The sequence below is a fragment of the Lepidochelys kempii genome, chromosome 25, assembly GCF_965140285.1.
Source record: "Lepidochelys kempii isolate rLepKem1 chromosome 25, rLepKem1.hap1, whole genome shotgun sequence".
NCBI classification, from domain to species: Eukaryota; Metazoa; Chordata; order Testudines; family Cheloniidae; genus Lepidochelys; species Lepidochelys kempii.
Genome location: NC_136404.1, coordinates 15,306,577 through 15,328,046, shown reverse-complemented (window position 1 = coordinate 15,328,046; position 21,470 = coordinate 15,306,577). Strand labels below are relative to the sequence as shown.

The following is a 21,470-nucleotide window of genomic DNA, read 5'->3' as shown; positions in this document are numbered from 1 at the left end:
AAAGCCCTGAGTTACCAGATTGATTCTCCAACACAGAGTCATAGAACAGGAAGGGACCTCGAGAGGTCATCTAGTTCTCGTCCAGTCCCCGGCAACCATGGCAGGACTCAGTATTATCTAGACCATCCCTGACAGGTGTTTGTCCAACCTGCTCTGAAACACATGTGGTCTGGAGGGCAAGAAGGTGGTTCCGGCTCGGCTCTGGGCACCTTGGGTCCGCGTCCCCCTCAGAACAGTCATTCCATGATCCTCTGACAGCTTGTGAGATGAAACGGACCAGCGGAATTCCACATCCCAGGTAACTGCTGCTGGTTAGAAGGGAGGGTCCCGATTAGGCAGTAAATCACATTACAACTGCCCCACTTTTCCTCCTACCCCAGAGCATGTCCCTGGCACTAATGGGATGCCTGCTCCGCAGGGCGGGGGCGGCCGTGTTCGAGGCGTCAGGATGCCTGGGTTCTCGTCTTGCCTCACTACGCGACCTCGGGTGAGTCATGTCCCTTTGCTGGGCTGCGCCTGGGCAACGGAGCACTAACCGCGCTCCCCGCTGTCAAATGCTTTGAGATCTGGGAATGAAAAGTGCCTTAGAAAGGCCGATCATTATATTCCTCCCCAAATGCAGCCCTGCAGCGCTTTCAAAGGTTAATTCTGCCCCTCGTGATAGAGCAGGGCAGGGTAGCTTCTAACAGGACACGGAGCCAGCTCCCCCACTGGCGAAAATTGGCACAGCTCAATGGGCATGACTTCAATGGGGCCAGGATTTCAAAGGAGCTATTGTCAGCTTACACCCCGTTGAGGATCTGGCCCATAGGCTTTGCTTGGACTGTGATCAAATCGGTTCCACGAAGCAGCAGCCCCCGGTTTCAGCTGCGTGGGCTCCCCCCCGGGCCCAGGCTTTTGTGCACACCCATCAGGAATGAAGGCTGTCAATCAGGACGCTCTCTGCAGCAGGTCCACATATATGCTGCTCAGCCCACACGCGTCAGCCTCAGACCCCTGCTAGTCCCTCCTTGTCTCCTGCCATTACCGCTTCTGACTCACATCAGCCGGGCCCAGGAGCAGAAAGCCAGACAGATTTCTCTCCATTAAGTTCCCCCCCTCACCCCGCTCCCCCAGAATCCCACCATTTCTGCTATGTGCAGAAACTTCAGAGCCACCCGCTCACCTATCCCCACCCACCGGGGTCACAATCCCCAGGCCCACCTCTGTTTCTTACCATCTAGCTTCGGAGCTTACCTGGACCCCGTTGCCAGAGTATCTGAGCGTCTCCCAGCCTGCAATGTATATATCCTCCCAACCCCCCTGGGAGGCGGGGCAGTGCTGTTACCCCTCTTTTACAGATGGGAAACTGAGGCACGGAACCACGGTCACACTGGATGTCTGTGGCAGAGCAGGGGGTTAAAGCCCGGTCTCCGCAGTGCAATAACTGCAGGACCGTCCTGCCAAAGGTCACCTGAAAGCCAGGGCCCGTCAAGCCTGCTGTCTTACAGCCTGAGTGTCCTGTGCAGCTGTTTGCCCCAGGAAAAAACGGGGTGTAAAACGCCGCCGTGTTAGAAGAGCACTTTACAGTGGTGTCAGTGACTGCACGAGATGCAGGGCAACGAGAATCAGGCCCGTGGCATTCACAGGGCCTGATCCGCCTCTCACTGCGGGCCCCATACCAGGCCTATTACTAATGGTCATTATTATTGAATTATAGTAGCACGGAAAAGCCCCAGCCAAGATCAGTGCCAGGTGCTGAACAAACCCAGAGGGCGAGACAGTCTATGCCCGGGAGAGTTTGCAATGAAACGGACAAGCTAGACAAAGGGCGGGAGGGAAAGAAGCGCAGCTGTCACTAGTGTCAATCAGGAGTGACTCTATTTACACTGACGGACCTGCACTTGGTGTAAGAGGAGAATCAGGCCCTTACAAACATGCTTCAAGCGCTGCCAGACACTGGATGTGTTTCTTCTGCCAACCAGCCCAGGCTAGGGACTTCATGGTGATTGCTCAGATGGCTACTCTGGGAGCTAAGACAATATCCCAGTGCAACGGGCTAGAGCGTTTTCAGCTCTTTACGTTATCAGCTAGTCCCAGCACCAGACAGACAACTAGTCTCAGATGTTGAAACTCACCTATGTGGGTTGAATGGCTGCCCAATTCCTATTCACTTTAGTTGGGATCGAAGAGCAATTTTGGCCCCCGTCTTCCCTTCCAGCTTCTGAGAGCCAGAGGTCCCTTTGAAAACCTCAAGCGTATATTCTTGCATGGCTGTTTGCACGATCCCAGAACTGAGAGACAGGAGAGCCCCACGAAATTGCCTCCAATCCAAAGGTGCAAGACCAATGCAGGATCTTTTCCTCCAGAGCATCTTAGCCCCACGTTTTAAACATCCCAAGCATGGAAGCCTCCAGCTCTGGCCTTGGGAGAGGGTTTAACTAATAATCCCACATCCCACTATTTGATCACATGAACACGTAAAAAATGGGGGTTCTCCCCCAGCTGGTAAAAATAAATAAAAAGAACTGGAGTAGATTTTATGGCCAGAGGAGACCATTAGATCATCTTGTCTGAGCTCCTCTCTAGCATGGGCCAGAGAATTTCGCCCACTTACCCTGTTTTGAGTCCAGCAGCTTGTGTTTGACTAATGCACATCTGGGCCATATTTTGCAAAACAACCGCCAGCCTCCTCATGATAGAGCAGAAATGGGAGCATCTCCATGATGGGCCATTCCATCCCGTCATTCATCCTGGCAACGGTGCACTGCACGGGGTCCGCTCCAGCTTGCAGACAGGGTCCGGGGATATTCTGCCCTTGCCTTGCATCAGAGAGGTGTCCTAAATAAACGGGGGAGTGGCGGGGGGAGTGTTAGGGAGAACTAAGGGCAGAAGGATCAAAACGTACAAATCCTGGCCTCCCCCTCAAAAAGAGGAGCGAATGGCTCCTAAAAAGTCCATCTCACAAAAGAAGAGTTTTTAAAAGAAATCAGTAAAAAGGAGTTTGGGTTTTGGGGTTTTTTTTTTTTCTTTTGGTTTTGCCTTCACCCTGGCAGCATTTCATCACCACTTCAAAGTGTAATTGCACTTTTCATCTGTCCCAGCTGAACGTCTCTGTAATGGGAACAGAGAGGTCCCAAGGATTAATTGTTTTTTTTTTTTTTTGGGGGGGGGGGGGGGATTCTTTCTTTCTTTCTTTCTTGGCATGTCCTTGCAGAGACGCTGCCCCTCACATCTGGAAGTCATTTCAAAGAGAGAAGCAAAGCTGAAGTCCCCAGAGCAGGAGTCACTGCTGATCCTCATAGTGATCAGCCATCGGCGGGCTCTCCCCTAGGACCACCCGTGTTCTGTGCCTGCCCACACCTCTCCTTCCCTCATTCTCCCCTCCCCGCCCAGCTGCCAGCCCTGACCACCGCTGCTAGAATGAAATCCAGATTGGAGCCAGTGGTAATAATTTTCAGGGGGTCCTTTTGATCACATGGCTGGGGTCTAACACCCACTGAGAAACATTGGATGAAAGCTAATGCTGGGACTGAAAGAACTTCTGAGGCGTTTCGGCTCAGCTGTGCCTCACCAGAAGCTGCCGGCCCCTGTTAAGGTGGGTGTTTTAGTAGTGGGATGGGTTACCCCCTTCTTCTGAAATGGCTGTCACTCCCGAATTCCTCTCCTCTGAGGAGCAGATCCGAGTGTGTGTTTGTGGGAGTGTTTCAAAGCTATTGGCACTTTGCTGGACAGATCTCTGTCTGCCTGGTTAATAGCTTACAAGCCAAATTTTGCCATTGGTTCCACCCGTGCAAATCCTTTGTACGCCAGCAGGTCAAAAACCCTTGCTCTTGTCCAGTAAAACTTTCCTTCAAGTCGAGCACTGGGGGGGAAGACTGCATGGTGCACCCTGACAGGAGTGGAAGGTGTGGTGTCGGGGACTGAGCCTTTAAGGGCTGAGCTCCCCAGGCAGAGTGTGGGGCCGAGCACTGTGAAGCTGTGGTTGTTAGGCACAGACACAGAACAAACCAGATCTCCTGAAAATAGTGGGGGATGGACTCTAGATACTACTTCGTCCTGTCTTGAGTGCAGGGCACTGGACTAGAAGACCTCTCAAGGCCCCTTCCAGTCCTACAATTCTATGATTCTGTGATCACTGAACATGACAGAAGGCACCCAGATAGCACGGTGATGGGCAGCAGAAAACGACTCTGAGACAGAGAGATAGTTCTGTGACCAAGGACAAAATTTGGCCTCCCCATTAACCAAGGGCTTGATGGCAAAGAGTTTAGCCCCCTACCCTTTCATTTCCATTGCATCTGGGGAAAATTCCCCTCTGTGCAAAAGACCAGCCACCACTTACATCCCATAGAGATGAAAGGGGACTTAAGCAGTGCATACATTTCATACTGGCCCCTCTTTGCTAGGGGGGAGTTTCACCCCCTGTCTTGTAAGAAGGAGCAGATTCTGGTATAGAGTGCACCTGTTTAAATCTGGAGTGACTCTATTCAGCTGGTCAAATCTAGATGGACAGCAGTGTCATTGAGAATCGAGTCTAATCCCTTATGTTGAAATCGTCTGGGACCCGGTTCAGCAAAGCACCTGGAGCATAGGATGCAGGAAAGTATTCTAGTGTGCACCTCTACTGAAGCACGGGCTTTAGTGTTACGCTGAAGAGAAATGGGCTTACTCACATGTGCAAGGAGAAGCATCTGCTTAAGGACTTCCCTGAGTCAGGGCTCTAGAGAACAGGGAGTGACATTGATTTGACACTAGCTGAGGCTGTGGCCCCTCTAGCTTTAGTCACTGGTCCTATATATGGTTTGGCATTAAAGAGAAAACGAAATTTAAGACGTGTTTCATTTCGCCAGGTCGTTCCGGAGCAGAATTCTGTTTCCCAACAGAGCCAGACACCTTTCAATAAGGAACAAGAGGGACATGGAAACAGGGTCTGCTCCTTAAAAGTCCATCGGCTTCTGCTGTTTCTTCCCCAGCTGGGGTCGTAACAATCCTCAGTTTATGGGATGGCATTCATTTCCCCTGCAAAACAATCCCGATGCCACAGATGGGGGTGGAGGGGGCAAGGATTCAGGCAGAGGGCTACACAGAAAGCTAACCCAGAAGAAGGAAAAAGTCCGAGCCTCCGTCTTTACTCATGTGAGTCATTCTATGGGACTCCTCTCCTCAAATAAGCAAGGGCAGCAAGATTGGCCCCAATTATATCCCTTAATGTGATTTTCGAAGGGACTGATTCTGATCTTGTTTACACTAGTGTAAATCTGGAGTGACTCTGTGTAGTTACTCCACCAGTGTAAATGAGACAAATTTTGGGGCCTTAATAATAAATAACCAATTAACTCAGTGCGAGATTCTGATTCCTTTATACGGAATAGCACTTTTCTTCCAGGCCTAAATCCATTAATGTGAAGGAGAACCATGTGCAGTGTAAGTTGCTACTCACAGCGAGTAAGCCAGTCAATCTCTGGAATCAGTGACAGTTAGGAGCCTAAAGGCCTGTGTGGATCTGGGCCTCAATTTTTAACCCAGCCTTTATTCAGGCCCAACTCTCACTGGAACCAGTTGTCCTCTGGCACCGGTGTGGCCTCTGCATCAAGCAGTGATCTACATATTTGCTTTGCTCCTTTAAATAAGGGGACAATTAGGCTCAAATGAGAGTTTTGCCTAGATAAGGACTGAGTAAAAATTGAATAAGGACCATGGGCTGGTCTAACACTACCGCCAGTGATCACCAGCATCGTGAACACCAGGAGGGAGGGGAGTAAATGGTGCAAATGCCACCCACATTTGAAAATGAAAAAACCCTAATTTAACACATAATAGGCTCTCCCACCTCCGCCAATGAGAGCTGGTTCTCCTGGGCACGTGGCTATCGGATGACCTGACCCCTGCGCGAAACTGGGCTTCGGTCAACTACAACTGGGCAAAAGACAGATTTTTTGCTTCTCTGGAAGTGCCACAAAATCGGGGGGGAAGCATTTCGGATCGATCCAGGAATGGAATTTCCCCAAATTTCCAACAAATCAAAGAGTAAAAAAAACCAAAGAAAACAAAACATTTCTGGTCAAACGAAATGTTTCATTTGCCCCAACACAAGACATTTTGTTTCGATTTTGAGGGGGGTTTTGCATTTCTTTTCAATACCATTGAAAGACATTTCTAAACAAAAAGGTCGTTTCATCCCGAAAAACTGAAACAACTGTGACATTTTCGGCATTTGGTTTGTTTCTCCCCAGCTAGCCTGGGGAAACGGAGACGGTCGCGCTCGCCAGGGCGGCGTCACCGAATCTGCATGGGGCTCCTCCAAAAAACATCGCCCAGCTGTAAGCTCAGCTGGAGCCAATGGAACTGTCCTCGTCTGCACTTGGTTTTGTCCCCGTCCGCAGCTACCCCTGGGGTAGGCAGCCAGTTTGGGCTGCGGCAGGGCTAATCCCAGGTATAAACAAGGCCCCGGAGCCGAGCCCCAGAACCAAGCGAGGCAAAGCTGCAGGAGAAGGCTTGGCAAAGAGCGTCTTTGTGGAAGCGGATTTTAAGGCCAGGCGCGTGTGCTGCCCAGCAGCCGCGAAGAGACAAGCGCACAGCAGCCCACAGCTTGGGGCAGGCGCGTCCCTTGCCAAGCGCAGGCCGCGGGGCCTGCAAACGCCAGACGCCTTGGCCTCTCCTCTGCCCCCCTCCGAACCGTGACCCCCCCTTCCTTCACAAATTCACAGGTACAGCGCGTTGCCGGGGTAATGGCTGTGATGCTGACTGGGGGGAGGAGGGGGAGGGAATCCTGATGGGGATAAACAACAGGAGCAGGGAAGCTCTTTCGACACCAGCAGCTCAGCCTCTCCGCTTCATTCCCGCTTCAGCTGGGAATCAGGACTCTTGGGTTCTAGACAGAACCCCTGAGTGCTGGTAACTGCTACGCCCCATCAGGAGGGGGAGGAGAAGCCGCTGAGTGATGCTGCTGATTTGTGCCTCAGTTTCTCCTCCTGCCCTTTGTCTGTTTCTACCATGAGCTCTTCAAGGCAGGGACTGTCTCCCACTAAGGGACATCAACACTGCGATTGAAAAACCCACAGCACAGAAAGAAAAGGAGGACTTGTGGCACCTTAGAGACTAACCAATTTATTAGAGCATAAGCTTTCGTGAGCTACAGCTCACTTCATCGGATGCATGCCGTGGAAACTGCAGTAGACATTATATACACAGAGAATATGAAACAATACCTCCTCCCACCCCACTGTCCTGCTGGTAATAGCTTATCTAAAGTGATCATCAGGTGGGCCATTTATTGTTTCATATTCTCTGTGTATATATAAAGCCTGCTGCAGTTTCCACGATATGCATCTGAAGAAGTGAGCTGTAGCTCACGAAAGCTTATGCTCTAATAAATTGGTTAGTCTCTAAGGTGCCACAAGTCCTCCTTTTCTTTTTGCGAATACAGACTAACACAGCTGTTACTCTGAAACCACAGCACAGAGTCTCAGAGCCCGGGTAAGCTGGCTTGGGCTCAGGCTATAAAATTGCAGCGTAGACCTTGAGCCTGGGCTCTAAGACCCTGTCCCCTCGTGGGGTCTCAGAGTCTGGGCTCCAGCCTGAGCCCAAGCGTCTACACTGTGGTTTTAACTTGCCCCACAAGCGTGAGTCAGAGGACCTGGGCTGGCCACAGCCACGCCCCTGGGCTTTTATTGCAATATAGATATAGCCAAAAGATGTGTCCACACTGCACACTAAACCCTGCCTGTGGGACCCGGGCTTGTGGACTTGGTGTTTCCAGGCCTGCACTTGAGCGTCCACACTGCGTTGTTAAGCCGGGTTAACGATTGCCAGCCCCCAGGTCTTACAGCCGGACTACTGAATCCACACTGCACTCCGCAGCTCTTCTGACTCAGGTCTGTGGCTTGAGCAGCATCCACACTGCACAATGACAGGGCTTGGACCCAGCAGGACTCTAACTCTCGTCCCTCCTCCTAGCCGGATCCTAGGGCCCAGATCCCGAGTGCTTGCTGACCTGAGTCAGACTGAGTTGTGTGTGGACGGAAGTGGGGTTTGGGCTCCAACCTGACTCAGAGCCCAGGAGTAGTGTGCAGTGTAAGTGTGCCCTAAAGGTACGTCTACACAGCAAAAGCCCACCCGCGGCAGTGCCCCTCAGAGGCGGGGTCTGCAGACTCGGGCTCCCACTACAGCGCTAAAAGCAGCCGGGTAGCCCATTTGCGTGCAGGCTGGAACTTGGGCTCTGAACCCCACCCCTCCCCCCCGGGCTTGGGAGCCCAAACAGCTACACGGCTAGTGTTAGTGACGCAGCTCAAGCCCACGAGCCCGAGTCGGAAGCCCCTCTGTGCTAGGCACTGTACGTAGCGCGCCCGCCCCTGGCTGTTTTCTTTCACTTTTCTAGCCAGCCCTCGATTCATTCGTATTGTCTCCGAATCAAGATCAGGGCCTCATTTTGCTAGCAGCTGCGAACGCACGTGGTGAAAGACGTGAAAGTTCCAGGACAGAGGCCTGCATACGTGTAAATAGTTTGGTGATAAGGTGCCGGGAGATGGGGCTCAATAAATCGACAGGTTCCTGGGTTTAGTAGGTCTGACAATATTTGCTGTGGTGCTTTTGCAGCAATGTCCTCCGTGCAGCTCTGAGCAACCCCAGTGGGAAAGATAAAGGCAGGCTGATTCGCCCCATTTTACACGGGGGAAACTGAGGCAGAGAGCGAGGCAGTGACTTCCCCAAGGTTACAGTGGGAGTCTGTGGCAGAGCTGGGAGTTGAAGCCAGGTTTCCTGAGTCCCCAGCTGGTGCCTGTCCCACAAGGCCACCCTGCCTCACGCTGACTTGTGGAGTCAGCATCCCGCCCAGGCAGGGAGGTGGTCAGAGCTGCAGCACTGGCTTAGTCTCTGGCTCACCGCTGGAGCCGTTTGCCTTCCCACATGACGCCCATCAAGCCAAGGTCACCCGAACTCGACCCCTTCTCTGCTCCTGGTGGGTCCCTCAGCCGGGCTGCCTCCGCTCCCGGAGCCTGTTAAAAGCCGGCCAAACCCCACTCCTCTTGCCACATGTCTCGATTTCCAAAGATTTGACAGAGCTGCGACTTGAGCCCTGGATTGTCTGTTGGCAGCAGGGAGGAGCCCCGGCACAGAGCCAGCTGCACTGGGCTTGGAGCTGCTTCACTCACTGCCACGAAGATCAAAAATGTGGCCCAGTCATGGTGAGACTGGACTGGACACAGTGGCAGGCTCCATCCCGTTCTCCACCAGCAGCTACCCTCACGAAGTGCCCTTTAGTGTTCTCAAGTACGTATGGCTACCACTCCCTCCTGCCCTATTGTTTGGCACGTCACACAGCTCCTTTGTGGTTGGAAATTAGCGAGAGTTTGGAGCAAAGGAGCCAGCCAGGTTCATTTTTTATCGGGCTCTCTGATTAAGGCCACTGGAGACCTGCCTGATGACACATGCCATTTCAAGAGGAAGCAATAAAGATAATACACCCCTGGGGGAATAAACACACCCCACCCACCAAAAAAACCCAGCCCTGGAGCCAGCCTCCATGGAGTGTGTTCCCACAGAGGGAAATCAATCTCAGCTGAATTTTGTGGCGCTCGCCACAAGATAAGAAGCCTCTGAAATGTTTCACTGCAAGGGAAGCAGAGTTTGTTTGTTTGTTTTGCTTCTCGTCTACCATTCTCCATCAAGGCAAAATAGTTTAAACCCTCTGCCGAGAGGCTGCATTTCCGGGCCCTCCCCGGGCCAAGCATTGTGACCATCAGCATATGGGAGCCAAGCGCCATTCGACCCTGGGCCCTGTCGAACCGTCCGAAACCAAGACTTCTGAGACAGGCAGCTCAGGCCAATGGGGAGGCACCATCAGGAAAGGAGGCCAGTTACACGGGCACCTTTCAAAGCACTCCCTGCCCCTGGCACTGAGCCATGCCAAGGGTGCCTGTTGGCGCTCAGTGCCAGGGGGCGGGGGCAGGGAGTTCGCACATCTGGTGCAGGAGCCGGCCCCACGGCAGCGGCAAGGCCAAGCAGCCCTGGCCGCCTAACTGCAGGTTTGGCCCCGTGGCCGGGCACCAGGGCAGCCCCGCCTCGCCCCCTCCCCCAGCAGCCCACTGCTCTGCCCGCAGGACTCGCTCAGCAGCAGCCTCCAGACCTGCGACAAGGCGGAGCTGCGGTGACAGCCCGGCTGGGAGAGGGGCAGGGGAAGCCCGAGGGGGGGACCTGTGCCCCTGCTCCAGTCCCTTAAATAAGGCAGAGGTCTAGGGCTCAAGGGGTCGAGTCCCAGCTGTGTCGGTGACCGCGGGCGAGTGCATCTGCCTCTGTTTCCCCTCCCTCTCTTGTGAGCTCTTTGGGGCAGAGGCTGCGTGTGCAGCGCCCAGCACCGTGGGGTCCCACACTCAGCCAGGGCAGCGTCATGTAACTTCCAGCGTCGGCTTGCCTCATGCCAGAGGGGGCCAGCGGGGCGGCTTGGCCACGGCAGGCTGGGCGTCACGCAGACGTGTTTGCTCCTGGCCGAGGCCGCTTCCACCTCTCTGCTGCAGCTGTTCCGAGCGATGTGTTGGGAGCACATGGGGCTGCAGATGGTCTCGGTGACTGACTCTTTCAGCGCATCAAAGAGGAGCTCGGGGGTGGGGGGTGGGGCGGCTGCTGCTCCGACAGTGACTCCCTGTAATCCAGGGCAGCGAGAGTTAAACGGTTCAAAGGAATTTCCCCCGCTGATGAGCGAGTCTCTCATAATTAAACATTTATTAGCTTGGGCTTTCATCAGCGCCACCAGAGTTCAGGCTTCATGACGCCCCTCCCCCAAGGCAGCCCATTGACGGGCAACCCCACCCCGACACCCACCAGCACCCTCAAACCCTCGCCCCAGGTGGCAGCCCTCAGGCTGGGATTAGTCAGCACCACCACCCGGCACTAGGTGCCAAGGACGTCTCAGGTCACAGATGACTGAGCAGCGCTTAATGCCAGCCCGGGAGAGGGGAGCCCAAAGACTGTATTTCTGGCTGGGAGACGCTGCCTGCCGTGGGGAGGGGAGGCGAGGCAGCGGGTAGAGTGGAATAGCTAGTGCAGCGAAGGAGTGGGGTGGACAGGGCAGCTTTCGCCGCAGCCTCTCTCCTGACAGACGGCTGTGCAGGCCCTCGGTGGGGTCAGGCGAGGCATAACAGCCATAGGAATCCTCATCTTCACCCAGAAAAGCGGGTCCCTGCTGCCAAATCTGTGGGGCCAGGTGGTAGCCCGTGGAAGAGCTGGCAGGGACGCGAATAGCAGCAGAAGAGCGCGGCTGATGGGGCCCCAGCTGGTGCGGATGCGCCCTGTTCGAGAGCTAGTCTCCGGTCTGGGGCACTGAGCCATAAGCTTAGCCCATTGATGTCTGTTACCTGTGAGGCACCTGTATATTCTCTGCTATGCTACGGCCTTAAAGAGGGTGAAACCTGCTTCCTGAAAACCTCCCCTGTGGAAGCCCAGCTCCCCCATCCTGTCCTGAGGCTGGAGCGCACTGCTCTTTGGCAAGTCAATGCTTCCCAGGCCCCAAAGGGAGTCATGGGAAGCAGCATACGTTAAAGCAGCCCTGGGGCTGCTCTAAATTACACCAGGGGAACGGACAGGCCTCTGAACACCCTCCAAATGCAGGGAGCACAAATGTAGCTTAAAGCTACCTTAATTGCCGACCCTTGGTCCTTGTCCCAAGCACAGGATGCAGTCACAGAGAATCAGGGTCCCTTGATAGGGTGGAGACTGGCTATGTTTGGACTTGTAGCAAAACCCTGGATCATAATACCTCTGCATTGTGAAGGGTGCAAAATCTGGATCCAGCTCCAACATTTGCAAATGCCTCCCGGCTTCTCGCTGGACTGAAAGACACACACGCATGGCCCAGCCTTCCCTGAACCTTGGGGCACTCGAATCCCTGAGCCCCAGCTGAATTTTGCAGCTTGGCCCCATCACTCTGCTCTTCAGAAGAGGGTGGGTTTTGGGGTACACCCAACAACAGCCCCTCTTGTGCAGTCAGAGTGCCCACCAACCTCCCCTCACGTTCATGGCTGGGTGGGCGCCAGCCCCTGAATTATCCTGTTTCCCAACCAGAGGGAACCTTGTTCGCTAAGTCACTGAATTACGCCCTTTGTTCTCACCCAGCAGGGCAAGGAAGGAGCGTGTGCTGAGCATCTGCTGCCATTGGAAACATGTGCTGAGCGGGGGTTCGGGTCCCAAGCGTTCACCCCTGTTTAGTCTGGGGATTGCTGTCTGCACCCCACCACTTCGCAAATGATGCTGCCACCCAGTTTGCAGCCAGCCTGAAGAGGAAGCGATCCATCAAGCCTGTGCGTAACCGTGCTGCGTTATTCCCTAAGCTTGCTGGATCCCCGAGGGCTAAAGGGGCGGGGTGGGGGCTATCATGCTATGAACCCCCTCCCCGTCTCAACTCCACTTTGCATTGTGCTTTGCACAGACAGGCTCCGCTCCAGTCCAGATACATGGCAGCTTCCGAATCTTGGCCTCGGACCTAAACTGGCAGCTAATCCGGGCTTGCAAACAGCTTGAAAAAAACACTGAAAGAGGCTAAGAGCGGAATGAAACAGCAAACAAAAGCCAATAGTGCCAGCAAACGTAGCAGGGGCAGCAAAGGCAGGAGGAAAGAGCCCGCACAGCGTCCGCCCTCAGAACAGGGCTCGGGCAGGCAGGTGAGCCACGTTTTCAGCAAGTCGTACCACCCTGGCTTTCCATCCGCTTGCTCTCCAGGCATTTTTATTATTTCTCACCACTCTTGGCGCACAGATGGCCCTCATTAAAAAGCAAAATTAGTCTTTCACCCTCTTGTGGCAAACTTCAGAGCCTCGGATCAGCGGTATTAGGCTGAATTAATTACCAGCGGATTGTTCCTATTCTGCTAATTATGCTGAAATATGCATTAAACACTGGAAATTAACATGGGCTGCACAAAAAAATTATTTAGCACTTAAAAAAAAAAACCCAATTTTTTTTCCGCAGGAGGGAATTGGCTGGAACTGGCGTCCCAATGCAAAGCAGGTTCTTGACGGTGCAGCTGGCTTTGAGTCTGAAACAGCCCTGGTTCTTGTGTCGCTATTTACATCACTGCGTAGGGCTGTGTGACTTTGGAGGAGTCACGTCCCAGCTCTGTGCCTCAATTTACCTGCTCCCACCGTCTGTCTGTCTTGTCTATTTAGGCCTGGCCTACATGAAGAATTGCACCACTTTAATGAAGGGTGGGAATTTAAGCTGGTTTCATTCAAGCCCTGTGTGGACGCTCCTGTTTCAGTTGAAGAGTTGCTTGCTTTGGTTTAGCTTGAGTCGAATGAGAACAAGTTTTAGGTAAATGAAATAAGCTCTTTCTGAAACAAATCCAAGTAATAAAAGTCTCTGGGGGGCCGGGACTGCCTCTTACTGTGTCTGTACAGCACCTGGCACCACGGGGTCTCCAGCACTCGGTGCTGTCATAAACTCCAACACCCACCCTCCACCCCACCCCATTGCGAAGATGTCAATGACAATGCAGGCTGGGCAAACCGGCCTGTCGACCTCTGTGGAGTGACTGCTGATTCACACCAGTGTAAACACAAAGGGAATCGGGCCCTGGCAGGGATTTCACCTGAGCAAGGATGGCAGGGCTGGGCCCTGGGTGATGGCCACTCCCGGCCCCAGTGTCAGGCAGTGGGGAGGAGACGGGGCAGGTTCTGTGCTGCGTGACCCGTGAGTTGCAGGATGGCACTGTTCTCTGGAGTGTTTAATGAGGGCTAAGCAGCCTTGGATGGTAACTGACGTGTCAGTGACTGGGAGAGGAAGGGAAATGAGGTAGGGAGGCCACATGTAACCATGCGTCTGTGGTGGGGAAGGAGAGCTCCTTGTGTTTCTTTACCATATAAAACACGGGATGCCAAAGAGAACCAGGGCTCCCAGGCTGCAGGGACGCGTGTTAGAGCTCAGAGGCAGGAGGCTCCCTCAGGAGCCAAGTCCTGGAGAAAGCACCCCCATGAGGCAGGAGCCACAGCATTGGTATAGTTGCCTGGGACTGTCTTGTCGTTTGTACTGTAGAGGCTCCCCCGAGAGCAGGGCCTCCTTGTGCCAGGTGCTGCCCTCGGTGAGAGACAGACCCCGCCCTAAAGAGCTTACAATCTCCGTGGACAAGACAGGAGATTAGCACTCTTTTACAGATGGGGAAACTGAGGCACAGAGCCACAAAGAAACTTGCCTGGGAAGCCTGGGGCAGGGTTGGGATTTGCAACTACATTTCCTGAGTGTGGACCCACTGCCTTAGCCCCAAGGCCACACTTCTTCTCACAGCATTGCGCCCATCAGCACGGGAGTTGCAGTCATTTCCTTTCCAGGTGATGGCTGCTGTCAGTGTGACCTTCACAAGCGTCTGCCTCACTCCCGCTTCATTGCCTCCCGCAATATCACTGGCTCTCGTGGGCTCCTGGTTTCTTTGATCCTTTGGGAATTTCGTTTCTTGGCTCATCCAGTGGCTCTGACTTTCGAAGTCTAATTAACTAACTGCGCTAGCTCATTGTGACGTGAAGGGATCGACTAGAAAACAACAGCACTTTGCACTGCTCAAAGCTCCTCCCACCTGGGGATCTCAAAGCCCTTAACAGTCAATCATTCCACCCCTTTCCCAGGTAGGGAAATATTATCCCTAAATATCTAAGGAATTTATATGGCCCAATAAAAGCTGAGCACCTTGGGGGGAAGGGGAAACTGAGGCACAGAGCTTTTAAGTAACTTGCTCGAAGTCAGACAGCAAGTCAAGGGGTGGGTGGGAGCTTGGACAGTACCCAGGAGCCCCGAGTCCAAATTCCTTGCTCAAAAAAGTCAATTACACTCCCCTTCCAAAGCAGGGAATAAAACACAGGAATCCTAACTCCCTGTTCCCAGCTTTGGCCACTGGAGCGGGGAAAAGAGCCCAGGACGCCTGACTCCCACTCACTTACTCTTGGCCCTGGCAGATATTGTCTGTCAGCAAGTGGAGCAGAAAACAGTACATGCCGAAGAGGTGTGTGGAGGAAAAGGCAGGAGGCCTCAAAAGCAACGGACTCACACGACATTTATTTTTATTTTATTATAAAAAAATACAGACTCCAGATGAAGGGATCGGGTTTACCATCAGCACGACGTCGAGAACGAAAGCTGCATGTCTAAGAACCAAGCTAGGCTGAGCTGAGACCCACAAGCGAAAAACAGTTCCCGTAAGATGGGTTCATCCCCGAATGGAAAACCAAAAACCCCCAGACCAAACCAACCCCCCCCAACAAACAAAAAAACCCCATTTTTTAAATTTAGAGCTTCACTTAAATGCTGCTTCCTTGTTTGCTTTTTCTTTATTCTCTCACCGTCGCTGTACTATATATATATATAACATATATACCACAGACCAAAGGCCCGATTTTGCCACCGTTGCACTGCCTGCGGTCCCAAGATTATTTATATTAGGAGAGCCAAACGAGATGGGGGTCTTATGGTGTTAGATGCTGGACATTCACCGTCCCTGCCCCAACGAGTTTACAGTCTAAGCCCCTTGTCCTGAAAGCAGGCTCTGGGTTAGCTGGTCTGTCCAAGATCGAGCCCCAACAGACAAGATAGACAAAGGAAGTATTCTTACCAGCTGGGGGACTGAGGCTTGAATTTTTAAAGGAGGCACTGACTGTCCATGGGAGCTGGGCACGTAAAATCCTTCTGGCTCCTTTGAAAATCCCAGCTGAGTCAGCAAGTTATTTAAACACGGGCACATGAGTAGCTCCACTGGCCTCCAGGACCACTCATGTGCTTACGTCGCTTGCTGAATCCGGTCCAAAGGTCCCACCAGAATCTGGTCTCCTGGGTGCCAGGCCACCCTCCCTTCCCTCTTTACGCCGTTGGCTGACTGCTGGGACAAGGCTACTCGATTTGAGCCAGGGAAGCAAAGCCTGGCCCCTACGGACAGGGAGGAGGGTGACGCTTGTATAAATGTGGTACTTTCGTCTGCCTTTAAGAAACGTTCCCTGGTCTAGATACAGTGGGGGGGCCGGGAGGGAGGGGAAGCGGAGCTGGAATTGTTGATAATCAAGATGAGCTTATTGCGAGTTTTTAGCTTCCTAGTCTAAAAAATAAAAACAAAATAAAATTAACATAAAACCTTCCATAAAATTCATTCTCAACGATACATTAAAAAAAAAAAAACCTGTCACAGTATAATGCCTGCTGGCCATATTTACAGAAGGACCAGACCTGCTCTGGTTCAGTCCCTGGGGCTCACGGAGAGATGCTGTAGAAACTGACGGTTTCCGTGCGCGTTTGAAAAAGACATCCGTAGAAAGACCGTTTTTTGTACTATTATTAGGATTGTGATTTTAAATCTAAGCTTTATTTCCTGGAATGGAGGAGACGACTTGAGTTCTGCCCTCATGGTGGGGCGAGCCGGGCAGCAATGGAGACACCTGCAGATAGGGCTCCTGCTTTAGAAGGTGATGCAAATCTCACCCCTGGCCCCTTCTTCCCAGCCAAAGACTCTTCCCCCACCCCAAACCCACCCACTGCATCCCTTGGAGAGAGACGGTAGCATTCTGCCAGCACCTTGCTGGACTCCTCTCTAATGGGCACTGGTATGTGCAAGGAAGAATCAGCCATTCGCTTTCCCCCACCACTGCCACGACCTCTTCCATGTTCCTTTGCTTGTCCCGCTTTCTTAGTTCTTATTCCCTGGAATGTAACTTCCTTTTGTCACCAAAAGCCTCCATTAGGGGTTGGAGCACAGGAGAAGGGGCAGAAATTAGGAAGTGGGGTTTTATTAGGAGATGGGCTTGTGCCAAAACACTAGACGCAGGCAGACTGTCCCCGGATGTAAGGACAGGAGAGGCTGAGATCCAGGCTTGGATGGGGATCTGAATTTTGCAAAACGGGCCCCATCTAATCATCTGAATTCCAAAGTGTGGGGCCAATCGGCGGCTTTATTTGAAAGTGGAGAAGGAAGCAAAGAAAGCCAAGCCAGCAGTTATTCCAAGCAAGTAACAGCGCAACAGAGGAACAAGCCATCAGGATGTGCAGGATCGAAGGAGACTCGTAAAGGGAAGGAAGGATCCCCAGGGAAAACTTCATAGAGATCCACCCCCTCAGGTCAGCTCCATTCTCTTTACTGCTGTCTCAGCCCGATTAGCAGCTCGCTTGCATGTGTAATACAGCCCGGGATCACTGAGCTGGGTGGTAAGGACAAGACAGATGGGTTTGCTCTGCTCCAAATGTCTAGAAGCAGTGGCCACAGGAGAGGGAATTGGAATGGCAGCACTGGTGATGCAGATCCGTGTTGGGAATTTTCTGTAGTATCTGGCTGATGAATCTTGCCCATATGCTCAGGGTTTAGCTGATCACCATATTTGGCATCAGGAAGGAATTTTCCTCCAGGGCAGATTGGAAGAGGCCCTGGAGGTTTTTCGCCTTCCTCTGTAGCATGGGGCACGGGTCACTAGCTGGAGGATTCTCTGCTCCTTGAAGTCTTTAAACCACGATTTGAGGACTTCAATAGCACAGACATAGGTGAGAGGTTTTTCACAGGAGTGGGTGGGTGAAATTCTGTGGCCTGTGTTGTGCAGGAGGTCGGACTAGATGATCATAATGGTCCCTTCTGACCTAAATATCTATCTATGAATCTATGGATCAGTGGGGTTATGGAGGAAGGGGCACTGCTTTCTCAAAGGGACTTGCAGGAAGCAGGGAGGGGAGAGGGAAAGGTTGCCGTCAGTGCTGGGAGCGAATTAAAACCTAAGTACGGAGTCAGCGATGTGAGAGGAGGAAGGTACTAGGCAAAGATTTGGGGCCAGACCCTCAGCTGGTGTAAACGGACGTAAGTCAGTGGAGCGATGCTGATGTCAACCAGCGGAATTTTTAGCTTTGGGAACCCAGGATGGTGACCTTCACCTGCACACGGCCTAGTTTAGTGGCTCGCGTGAGCCATGGAAGGGCTCTGCCCAAGAGTGAGTTCAACCCAGATGCCCTCCAAAGGCCCCAGGCTCCCTCTGCATCCCCTGCCCACTTAATTCCCCTTTGCGCCATGGGGAGGTGGTAACCAGCCAGAGCCTCTTCTAAATTCTAGCCCCACCCGAGACTGGTTACATTCCTGACATTAACACCCCCCCCCCCAAGCCTTTCTGCTCAACTTCCAGATGCCCCTTTCCCAAACTAGATTTTTTATCCTGCTCTCAGTGACCTCAGTGGCAACCCCCCTTCCCCCCGCATTTACCCACTGTCTTCACTGGGCCCAGTAACCCTTCTGCTGGCGTTGCTCCTTGGTTTTCCAAGGACGTCAATTGCAGGGTCAATTACATTTGGCTGGCTTAGGTGTATACCTGCCCATCCCTCCCACAAGAAAACCGACCCTCCCCCCGCCCAAAGAAACAACCCACATATCTATGAAAACAGTACAGTCATCCCACAAGGTTCTGACAACCAAGCCAGGTCAGCGCTCCTCCATAAAGCTTTCGATGGCCTGTTTCCATCTTGGCCCCCCGCCTCCAAAACATAAGCCTGAAAGGAGCATTAAGGTATTAGCACCGCTCTGTCCAGGTGGCCCTGAGTCCAGCGGTACGAGCAACGGCAAACAGCTGGGCTAGTTTGGGAAAGACTCCAATGCAGTGTAAGCACTGCCGTTCTCGGCCTGCATCTGGCACGTCCCAGAGTCCGGGCACCTTGTTTGTTTGCCAGCCACCAGCTCCCCTGCTTGCAGCCAGGGACTGAATCTGTCTGAGCATCGCGGAAAACCTGGGAAGGAAAGCCCAAGCTAGCCCCTGATCCCGCATTCCTTGACGGCTTGGAAGGGAACGTTGCTCATGGAGATTTCTGAACCACAGATGGGGGAGGGGGTCTCGTTGTGTGGCTAAGTCTCAAGAAGTGCGAGAAAAGCACTAAAAAAAAATAAAAAATAAAATAAGGATTCTAATATTTGGTCTAGAAATTTCAAAAGCAAAGTCCTACAAGGAGGGTCAAAGTGAGCTGAGCGTCAGCACCATGAAAAGTGGGCCATCCCAGAAGCAGGAAAGCAGCGCCGATCCCCCCACTGCTCTTTTCCACTGGTATTTTGTCATTCCCCGCCCTCAAACCAGAGTGCTGGGGTGCAGGGCAGGGGTGTTATTTTGTACATTGGTAGAAATTTTGCAGCCTTCTTCCAAGTGAATCCACGCCAGGAACAAAAATTCTCCGAGCTGGGAATAAGGCCGGGATAGGAAAAAAATCCTTCTTCGTGTCCCTGCCCAACCCACCTCCCAGCTCAGGAGTCGCAGTTCAAAGGTTATTGTGAAAAAGAGAAAACTTTTTAAAAACAAAGCAAAAGGCTGGCTCGAGAGGGTTCATTCTCCCCGGAGGCAGAGAGAACGCATCTCTTCTCCTGCGTGTCCCCATCTCTCTCCTCCTTTCCCTGCCAAACCACTCCCCTCTTCCTTTGTTTTCTCCTCTCGGGGCTAGGAGGTGAGAATAGTCCAAAACACCGGTACCACGAGGATGAGGTGCGGGACCCTGAGGCTGCAGCAGGAGTTATTGCTGGTGAAAATAGGCTCCGGAGATTCGTACAGGGAGTCATCTGTGAAGGGGGAGGAAAAGAGACATGTCAGACCACAAAATGCCCACCTGGGAAGCTGTAGGGCCTGATCCTGCAATGTGCTGAGCATGGTCAACAGGGGGCGCTTGGCACCTCAAAGAATTGTTTGGTTCTCTCCCAGGATCAGGCCCACCAGGGGTCTGAGCTGTGCTCCTCTTGCATTGGATCGTATCTGTGGTGCCTGCAGAGACCTGATCCAACTGCAAGGTTGTCAACCCCCTGGGTTCTGAAATGAGGAGTCAGCCCCCACCTCCCAACAAATCTTGAGATTGGCTTAGAAATCATGAAATTTTGAAGTAACAACTATTAGGTTCTTTTTTCAGTGTGTGTGTGTGTGTGTGTGTGTGTGTGTGAGAGACACACTTACAAGCTTTTTTCCATAGCTAGCAACGTGAGAACCGTACTTTAATAGGGTGTTTAAATGAGTTGAGAGCCTTGCCTAATCATATGATTCCAGGAACTGGGGTTTTAAAGAAACCCACCAAATATTAGAAGAGTGGCGATAAACGCAACACTGAGATTGCAGAATTGGTGTCTGAGATTGTAAAGGTCTTTGGAGCTAGGACTATGAGCATTTCTAGCTGCCCTGGGAGGAGCCTAGTACATACTTATGGATGTCATGAAAGAATAAATCATCCTAATAGGAACTGCGAGACAGGAAGAGATCCAAGACCAACTAGCCCTGTATGTTGTCTCCCACAGTGGCCAATACCAGACAATAAGAGGAAGATGTAGGAACCCAGACATTGGTTAATGATGTAGGATAATCTGCTCCCTACATCAGGTGACTGGCTTAAGCCCTGAAGGCTGATGGTCCCTTCATAAATTTTTGGCGTCATTAATCAATTTGCATAATCAAAGACATGCTCTTCATCTAGGAAGGTCAGTAGCTAGCTGTGTGCATAACACACTGTAGTTTCTAATCCTTTCTTCTAGGGCACATCAAAAGAAAACTTCTTCCCAACTGATTTTGTTGTCTTCAAGAGATCCAGACACATGGCGTTCCAGATCATATCCACACCGGGAAACTAAACTCACTTTAAAAAAGGAGAGAAAATACGGCTGCTGCATTTTAGAGCTGCTCACACCTTGATCCCCCCCCCCCTGCATTTAATTTCAATGGAGCTTCCCTCCTTCACCTGCCACTTTCTCCTGGCTTCGTTTGGTCAGTTATTATTCTTTGTTTCATTTGATTTATTATATCCATAGAAATACCAACAAAGGGAACAGGAACATACAACCAGCATGCGGAAAGTGATTAGGCTGTAGAGCAAGAATACAGTCAATCTCAAGCATTCAAAAATAAAGAGCGAGGCCTTCAGAAGTCATGAGACTGGCTTAACGCTCTTAAGATTTAAAAAAGAAGAACGCACGCTAGGCTCTTTTTTTATTTGGCCTCTTGTGCCGGAAACTTCACAGGTCCCGTCTTCTAATTTTCTTCTGCCACCACGGGGGCTGGAATTCTAGCTTCGGGTCTTTTTGTTTGTTTTTAAATGAAAGCCAACATCCTCATATAATCATATGACACCCAGAGTAATTTACCACACTAGCAACTTACCAAACAGGAATTAATTCAGGGAAGTCCCCTGGCCCGTGCTAGACACAGGAGGCCAGATTTTGTTATCACAATGATCCCTTCTGGCCTAGGAATCTCTGAATCAGAAAAACCTCAGACATTGTGAGCCTCGTGGTAAAATCGTGAGAACTGGCAGTGCTGGATCAAAGGAATGGAAAAGCAATTCCATAGTAAGAGCCCGGCACCAGCAATGAGACCCAAGAGGGGAAACAATGGGTCCAGATCCGACATCCTCGCTCACTGATTTCAGCCAGGAAAGATCTGTTGAGCTTGAGTAAAGGTGGCAAAATCTGGCCCACAGAAACAGAAAATCAAGGGGGTTGCAAACGTGTACCTGGCAAGTGCTAGCCCAGAAAATAGCTATGGCTC

General features: G+C 52.0%; 1 protein-coding gene across 1 annotated transcript in view; it reads right to left on the bottom strand.

The window, feature by feature from the left end:
- Nucleotides 1-16,869: 16,869 nt before the first annotated feature.
- Nucleotides 16,870-21,470, bottom strand: part of EFNA2 (ephrin A2) — a 154,469-nt gene continuing 149,868 nt past the window's right edge. Inside the window, exon 6 of the mRNA XM_073324585.2 lies at nt 16,870-19,507. Coding sequence (XP_073180686.1) covers nt 19,389-19,507 — 119 coding nt within the window. The 3' untranslated portion in view covers nt 16,870-19,388. The remainder of the gene's footprint in view (nt 19,508-21,470) is intronic.